At 43.1% G+C, this 9,400-nt stretch overlaps 1 protein-coding gene across 1 annotated transcript; it reads left to right on the forward strand.

Annotated features, from left to right (window-relative positions):
• The first annotated feature begins 1,463 nt into the window (after positions 1–1,463).
• On the forward strand, positions 1,464–2,015 carry LOC138665642 (olfactory receptor 6B9-like). Its single transcript, XM_069753346.1, has one exon. It carries the CDS (start codon positions 1,464–1,466, stop codon positions 2,013–2,015), a length of 552 nt encoding a protein of 183 aa, XP_069609447.1.
• Positions 2,016–9,400: the final 7,385 nt, after the last annotated feature.

Genomic DNA, 9,400 nt, shown 5'->3' on the forward strand with positions numbered 1-9,400 from the left:
CTGGCGCATAGCAAATGTGGTGCCAATATTCAAAAAGGGCTCTAAAAGTGAACCTGGAAATTATAGGCCAGTAAGTCTAACCTCTATTGTTGGTAAAATATTTGAAGGGTTTCTGAAGGATGTTATTCTGGATTATCTCAATGAGAATAACTGTTTAACTCCATATCAGCATGGGTTTATGAGAAATCGCTCCTGTCAAACCAATCTAATCAGTTTTTATGAAGAGGTAAGCTATAGGCTGGACCACGGTGAGTCATTGGACGTGGTATATCTCGATTTTTCCAAAGCGTTTGATACCGTGCCGCACAAGAGGTTGGTACACAAAATGAGAATGCTTGGTCTGGGGGAAATTGTGTGTAAATGGGTTAGTAACTGGCTTAGTGATAGAAAGCAGAGGGTGGTTATAAATGGTATAGTCTCTAACTGGGTCGCCGTGACCAGTGGGGTACCGCAGGGGTCGGTATTGGGACCGGTTCTCTTCAACATGTTCATTAATGATCTGGTAGAACATTTACACAGTAAAATATCGATATTTGCAGATGATACAAAACTATGTAAAGCAGATAATACAAGAGAAGATAGTATTCTGCTACAGATGGATCTGGATAAGTTGGAAACTTGGGCAGAAAGGTGGCAGATGAGGTTTAACAATGATAAATGTAAGGTTATACACATGGGAAGAAGGAATCAATATCACCATTACACACTGAACGGGAAACCACTGGGTAAATCTGACAGGGAGAAGGACTTGAGGATCCTAGTTAATGATAAACTTACCTGGAGCAGCCAGTGCCAGGCAGCAGCTGCCAAGGCAAACAGGATCATGGGGTGCATTAAAAGAGGTCTGGATACACATGAGAGCATTATACTGCCTCTGTACAAATCCCTAGTTAGACCGCACATGGAGTACTGTGTCCAGTTTTGGGCACCGGTGCTCAGGAAGGATATAATGGAACTAGAGAGAGTACAAAGGAGGGCAACAAAATTAATAAAGGGGATGGGAGAACTACAATACCCAGATAGATTAGCGAAATTAGGATTATTTAGTCTAGAAAAAAGACGACTGAGGGGCGATCTAATAACCATGTATAACTATATAAGGGGACAATACAAATATCTCGCCGAGGATTTGTTTATACCAAGGAAGGTGACGGGCACAAGGGGGCATTCTTTGCGTCTGGAGGAGAGAAGGTTTTTCCACCAACATAGAAGAGGATTCTTTACTGTTAGGGCAGTGAGAATCTGGAATTGCTTGCCTGAGGAGGTGGTGATGGCGAACTCAGTCGAGGGGTTCAAGAGAGGCCTGGATGTCTTCCTGGAGCAGAACAATATTGTATCATACAATTATTAGGTTCTGTAGAAGGACGTAGATCTGGGGATTTATTATGATGGAATATAGGCTGAACTTGATGGACAAATGTCTTTTTTCGGCCTTACTAACTATGTTACTATGTTACAATATCATGACTACTAAGCTTTGTACTGTTTTGGTTAGTTCTTGCTGGTCTTCAGGATTCATATCCACTATGTCTTCTATCCTTTTTATTTCCACATTACAGTTTTGTGGCCCTAACCATATCCAACATTTTTTCTGCGACATCACTCCACTTCTTAAGCTATCATGTACCAATCTCCATCAAACAGAGACTTTGATTTTCCTCTTAGCTTCTGTAATTTTAGTCGGTTCATGTTTAGTTACATTGTTATCTTACTTCAGAATCCTTACCACTGTATTGGCTATTACTTCGGGGAATGGAAGAAGAAAGGCAAGCTCAACCTTTGTGTCCCATCTCACAGTTGTAACTATTTACTACAGCACAATGATTTTTGTCTATGTTCGGCCAACCACTAATGGGGCTTCTAGCATCAATAAGTTACTGTCTGTGCTGTATACTATCCTCACTCCTTTGCTTAATCCTTTTATATATACTTTGAAGAACAATGAGACTCAATTAGCACTAAGGAAAGCAAAGGACAGAACTATATTACATTTCAACAAGTGTTTCTCATTGTAACCATATCGTTCAAGGAAGCCATAAGTCTACTGATATTTTTTTTAAAATGCAAATGACTAATAAAGAGTAAGGCTAAGTTCACACTGCGATAGCAGCAGCCCGTTCAGCACATACGCTAATGGGCTGCTGCTAGCGCAAGTGCCGGCACTACATCGCGCTAGCGCAGATGGAGCATCTGCTAGCTCCATCTGCGCTAGCAGTGACGGACCCGGAAACGCTGCAGCCCGTGTCTCGGGTCCGTCACTCAAATGACGGCACATCGCTAGCGCACGCTCATTGTGGGCGTGCGCTAGCGATGCGTCCGACATTGCATTCAATGGCGGTGTTAACGGACTACATTACACCGTGTTATGCCGCGGTGTAACGTAGTCCGTTTAATGTAGTCACTGAGCGCAGTGTGAACTTAGCCTAACTAAATCTTAACATTTTGTACACATATTTAATGTCCATTTAATTGCAAGATGATCGTTGGAGGTCCAGGTCCATAGACTATACATTCTGTTAACCAATTAACCATTTTCCGTTTTTGTGCTTTCGTTTTTCGCACCCCGATTTTCCAGAGCCATAACTTTTTTATTTTTCCATCAATATGGTTGTGTGAGGGCTTGTTTTTTGCAGGACAAATTGTACCAACATCAGTGATTTTACCTTATCATGTACTGGAAAACAGAAAAAAAATGCCAAGTGCATTTCCACAATTTCTTTTTTTACCACAAAAAAATTAAATGTAAATACTGACCTTCCTTTATAATTCTTCAGGTCATTACTAGTTCACAGATGCCAAACATGTACAGGTTCTTTTTATTTAAGTGGTGAAAAAAAACAAAGTTTACTAAACAAAAAAATGGTGCCATTTTCTGAGACCCATAGTGTCTCCATTCTGGGACTGGGTGAGGGCTTATTTTTTGCGCACCGAGCTGACATTTTTATCAATACCATTTTGGGTTACATACGATCTTTTGATTGCCCGTTATGGCATATTATTGCAATATTGAGGCGATCGAAAAAATGTAATTCTTGCTTTTTGTTTTTTTTTCTCTCTACGCCGTTTACCGATCTGATTAATTATTTTTATATTTTGATAGATGGGGTGATTCTGAACTTGTCGATACTAAATGTGTTTAAAAACATTTTTTTTCACACTTTTGACTTGCTTTAATAGACGTCTTAGGAGACTTGAAGCTGCGATCTTCTTATCGCTCATGCTACACATTGCAGGGCTTTAGCCCTGAGGAGAACCCACCTCCATTGAGGAGAACCCACCTCCTCAATAGCTTAAAGGGACACTGTCACCTGAATTTGGAGGGAACAATCTTCAGCCATGGAGGCGGGGTTTTTGTGTGATTGATTCACCCTTTCCTTACCCGCTGGCTGCATGCTGGCTGCAATATTGGATTGAAGTTCATTCTCTGTCCTCCATAGTACACGCCTGCGCAAGGCAAGATTGCACCTTGCGCAGGCGTGTACTACGGAGGACAGAGAATGAACTTCAATCCAATATTGCAGCCAGCATGCAGCCAGCGGGTAAGGAAAGGGTGAATCAAAAACACAAAAACCCCGCCTCCATGGATGAAGATTGTTCCCTCCAAATTCAGGTGACAGTGTCCCTTTAAGGCAATTTTTCTCCTGCCTTGCGCAGGTGTGTACTATGGAGGACAGAGAATGAACTTCAATCCAATATTGCAGCCAGCATGCAGCCAGCGGGTAAGGAAAGGGTGAATCAAACACCCGAAAACCCCGCCCCTATGGCTGAAGATTGTTCCCTCCAAATTCAGGTGACAGAGTCCCTTTAACATGCTAGAAGTGTTAAAGATTAGAGATGAGAAAACTTATCAATGTTCGGTTGTGATTACGATCGCCGAGTTTGCAATATCCGCCAATTTATTCATCAAATATTCGCCGAACATAATCGAATGCCATTCAAAGAAATGGAAGGCAAAAATAAACGCCTGCAGAACACCTTCTAACGGCCCCAAAAGCTGAAAAAACACATCAAATTATGGAGAGACACCAGTAAAAACGACTCAATTCATCCACAATTTAAATTGTAGCATGGCACTGCAGCAATCAGCCAGGCATGAGGTATCGGACTCTGGGCCAGAATTTACAGCTTTCAATTGAACATCACAGTAAGACGATTTGGGTGAGGGATCAGTGTAGGCCGCCTGCGCTGGGAACCCTGATAACACATGCAACAGCTCAACCTGCTTTCATGCTCAGCCACTCTCAGGTGGCACAAATAGCATATGAATTTCATAGACTACTATTGTCAGAAAAATCTAAAGGTTAGTAGCACAGGTAGTTGACACCAATGAAGTGGAGGCCTGACGGTCTCAGAGGCCTACTGCTACAGGCAACACGCATGAAGGAGATCCAACCAGAAGTCTACACATTTCCAAAAATTAGTAGCAGACATCACCAAAGTGGCATCAATGCCACCACAGTATAGATAGTATAATATTGACCATATATAATATAAGCACATTTCACATGGTGGGTACCAATAGAAAAAATGAAGTGAAGGAGATACTGATAAAACAATTACATTTATTGAAAAACAATCTAAAAGTGTGTCATACATAAAGTAAAATTAGACATGAAATGGGGGAACGGAAACCTCCAAATACCAGGGATGCACACCACAGCACTAGAAAGTATAAACAGGGATCCCAAGACAGGCTGCTATTTCAATACGTCACATGTGTATCCACAGATTATTGCATCTATTACATGTGTGTCAATAGGGAAAGCTGCTTAGGGGATTCCAGATAACAATATAGTGCCCAGCGCACAGAGTAGTATACAGGGTACTTGTGTATGGAGTATAGGAAGGGCAATGAGGTAAAAAAGGCAGAAAAAGCCCAGAAAGTTTAGCGGAAAGTTATACAGTGATTCTGGGGAGCGATAAATATCACTATGTGCCTGGAAAAGTACTCAGATGCACCTGATCAGTATCCAATAACAAGAATAGTCACCTGTAATGTGTCCAAGACTGTGTGCTCGAGTAAAGATGGAGGATAAGGTGCTGTGGAGGCCCCCCGCGCCCAACAAGCGCCGTTTCGCAGGATAGCTTCTTCAAAATGGGGCGTGGATTTTGAAGAAGCTATCCTGCGAAACGGCGCTTGTTGGGCGCGGGGGGCCTCCACAGCACCTTATCCTCCATCTTTACTCGAGCACACAGTCTTGGACACATTACAGGTGACTATTCTTGTTATTGGATACTGATCAGGTGCATCTGAGTACTTTTCCAGGCACATAGTGATATTTATCGCTCCCCAGAATCACTGTATAGCTTTCCGCTAAACTTTCTGGGCTTTTTCTGCCTTTTTTACCTCATTGCCCTTCCTATACTCCATACACAAGTACCCTGTATACTACTCTGTGCGCTGGGCACTATATTGTTATCTGGAATCCCCTAAGCAGCTTTCCCTATTGACACACATGTAATAGATGCAATAATCTGTGGATACACATGTGACGTATTGAAATAGCAGCCTGTCTTGGGATCCCTGTTTATACTTTCTAGTGCTGTGGTGTGCATCCCTGGTATTTGGAGGTTTCCGTTCCCCCATTTCATGTCTAATTTTACTTTATGTATGACACACTTTTAGATTGTTTTTCAATAAATGTAATTGTTTTATCAGTATCTCCTTCACTTCATTTTTTCTATTGGTACCCACCATGTGAAATGTGCTGATACTTTGTGGAAGTGACTTTAGCCTCTGATATATAAGGACTATGGGAATAATAGTATAATATTGACCGACAGGTCTTCCACTACACCCAATCCAGCAGATGGACACCCAACCAGGAGTGTTCACATTTCCAAAAATTAGTGGTAGACACCACCAAAGTGGCATCAATTTCACCACAGTATAGATAGTATAATATGGACCGTCAGGTCTTCCACTATACTCAACCCAGCAGTTGAACACCCAACCATGAGCATTCAGATTTCCAAAAATTAGTGTCAGACACCACCAGAGTGGCATCAATTTCACCACAGTATAGATAGTATAATATGGACAGACATGTTTTCCACTACACTCAATTCAGCAGATGGACACCCAACCAGGAGTGTTCACATTTCCAAAAATTAGGTGCAGACACCACCAAAGTGGCATCAATTTCACCACAGTATAGATAGTAAAATATGGAACCGTCAGGTCTTCCACTATACTCAACCCAGCAGTTGAACACCCAACCAGGAGCATTCACATTTCCAAAAATTAGTGGCAGACACCACCAAAGTGGCATCAATTTCACCACAGTATACATAGTATATTAGGGACCGACAGGTCTTCCACTACACTCAGTTCAGCAGATGGACACCCAACCAGGAGTGTTCACATTTCCAAAAATTAGTGGCAGACACCACCAAAGTGGCATCAATTTCACCACAGTATAGATAGTATAATATGGACAGACATGTCTTCCACTACACTCAATTTAGCAGATGGCCACCCAACCAGGAGGAGTCTTAAAATGTAAAAAAATGTGGGCCTGACAGCACTGAAGTAGCATATATTTCACAAGAGTAGAAATCTTATAATAGGGATCAGCTTGTCTTCCAATACAGCTAAGCCAGCAGATGGAGACCAACCATGACTGGTCACATTTCCACAAATTTGTGTTAAAATCTGCAACAACAGCAGGCACAGAAGCCACACTAAAGATATCACTAAAACATGCAACCTCGTCTAGTCTGTACAGTCTGCAACTGGGTGTAATAATTATATGGATACTATGGAATCTAATAGCATGGGATAAAGCCAGTCCGAGAACAAAGTTGCAGCAAAGAATATTTTACTCAAAACAGAAATGTAAACAGAGTAAACACAGATATTTCTGCAATTGTAACGAGGTCATCAGCTCTATATAGTAAATAATAGCAAACAGAACATAATACAGATATTCCTGCTACAGTGACGAGGTCATCAGCACAATATAGTAAATCACAGCAAACGGAGAGGTGAACAGATATTTAAACAAGGAAGTCCGATAAGGTTATTAGTGCAAATGCACACAGTACTTAAATGAGGAAGTCCAGCAAAACTTGATCACACATGTGCACAGTACATGTTAGTAGCAGTCCAATAATTCGCAGATGAGGGGTTGTGTGAATGCAGTCCTGGCGTGGTTGTGCAAAGAGGCACAACACTGGGAAAAGTTTTGCAAACAAGGAAGATACTTCCACAGGTACGCAGCCCGTTGCAGAAGTTCCAGAAGTAGCTGAATGCAGACCACCGAGTAGTGAACAGAAGAAGCATGGAGTTCACCAGCAAACTAGCAGAAGCTCAGGAGCCAGCAGCACAAAATACTCAGGCACCTTAGCACACATGACCCGGACTTAAATAATCCGGACAGACAGGAAGTTCCATGATAGGGCGAGATACAAGACTCCATCTTGGATCAGGGCGAACAGGCACCAGGAAAGTCCAGAATCCTTACATTACTCCCACCTCAGAAGCGGCCTCAGGACGATCCAGGACCAGGCTTGTCAGGATATTTCTGATGGAACAGAGTAATTTTTTGAGGAGCACAGATATTGCCCACCGGCTCCCAAGAGTTCTCAGACGGATATCCTTGCCATTTGATGAGGTATTGCAGTTGATTTCTGTGGATCCTGGAGTCCAGAATCTTCTCTACCACAAACTGTTCTTGTCCGTCCACTAACACAGGCTGAGGAGGAGGTGTAATCCGACCCTGAAATGTATTTGGAGACACCGGTTTTAACAGGGAGACATGAAACACAGGGTGTACCTTCAAGGTTCTTGGCAACTTCAGACGACAGGCAACGGAACTCACGATTCCAGAGATCTTGTACGGGCCAATGAACTTTTGTCCGAGTTTCTGTGATGGAATGTTCAATCTCAAGTTTTTTGTAGATAGCCACACAGAGTCCCCTACCTTGAAAATAGGTGCAGGCTTCCGAAACCTGTCGGCAGATCTCTTATATCTCTCTTGTGCAGCAGACAGCGATTCCTTCAGGGTTTCCAGATTCTGTCTCATTGCCGCCAACCTTTCATGAACTGCAGGCACCGGTGCAATGATTGGAGATCTGGGAAGAATACTGGGGTGATAACCTAGGTTGGCAAAGAAAGGTGTTACCTTAGTAGAAGAACTTTGAGAGTTGTTATAACAGAATTCTGCGAGCAGGAGCAACTCCAACCAGTCATCCTGAGAATGGTTGATATAACATCGAAGATACTGTTCTAGAGTCTGATTTGTCCATTCTGTCTGCCCATTAGTCTGTGGATGGTATGCAGAGGACAGACAAACATTAACACCAAGCGAATCACAGAATCCTTTCCAGAACTTGGACGTAAACTGCACTCCCCGATCTGAGATGACTTCATCCAGAACTCCATGCAGCCGAAACACATTCTGGATGACCAGATCTGCCGTCTCCTTGGCTGAGGGAAGACCAGTGCAGGGAAGGAAGTGGGCAGCTTAGTAAGGCAATCTACAACCACCAGAATAGAACTTTTTCCCCCAGAGGTGGACAATTCCACTATAAAGTCCATTGAAATAGACCCCCAAGGACGAGAGGGAACAGGTAGTGGTTGAAGCAGTCCAGTAGGTGATACACGGGGTGTCTTGAAACGTGCACATACCTCACAAGAGAGAACATAGCTCTTCACGTCCTTCAGACAGGTAGGCCACCAAAAAAACGGCTCAGAAACTCCTGTGTCTTCTGTACCCCTCGATGACCCGCCAACTTGGAATCATGGACAAACTTGAGGACATGCAGCTTTACGGCCTCTGGAACGTATAAACGTTGATCCCGGACCCACATACCGTTTCTGAGGACCAAGTTCACATCAGCAGTCGGGTTGGCGAGACATGGATCTGCATCATAGGCCTCCTTAATGGCCTTCCATAAGTCCTTATTCTGAATGTCTCCGATAAAGTTGGCATCAGACAGGACGGTCTTACACGGGGTCCCAGGTACGGAATCCGTGGCATGGATTCGGGACAAAGCATCCGCTTTCCCATTACGTGAACCTGGGCGGTATGAAATGACAAAGTTAAATTGATTCAAAAAAAGACTCCAACGAGTCTGCCGTGGAGAAAGACATCTCGCAGATCTAAGGAACTCCAGGTTGCGATGATCCGTGAGCACAATAACTTTTTGTGATGCCCCCTACAGATGGTGTCTCCATTCCTTAAATGCAGCGATAATGGCAAGAAGCTCCTTATCTCCCACATCGTAGTTCTTTTCTGCTGCGGAGAGTGTGCGAGAAAAAAAAGCACATGGATGTAACAAGCTTTTCTCTCTTGTTCTCTGTGAGAGGATGGCTCCCAGAGCACAGTCCGAAGCATCCACTTCTACGATGAACGGAAGTGCTGGGTTTGGGTGAATTAGTACAGGTGCAGACGTA

This window comes from Ranitomeya imitator, chromosome 1, assembly GCF_032444005.1.
Source record: "Ranitomeya imitator isolate aRanImi1 chromosome 1, aRanImi1.pri, whole genome shotgun sequence".
Taxonomy (NCBI): domain Eukaryota; kingdom Metazoa; phylum Chordata; class Amphibia; order Anura; family Dendrobatidae; genus Ranitomeya; species Ranitomeya imitator.

Bases quoted from the DNA above. Each gene is read 5' to 3' on its own strand.
- LOC138665642 (XM_069753346.1), top strand. From the start codon at position 1,464: ATGACTACTAAGCTTTGTACTGTTTTGGTTAGTTCTTGCTGGTCTTCA.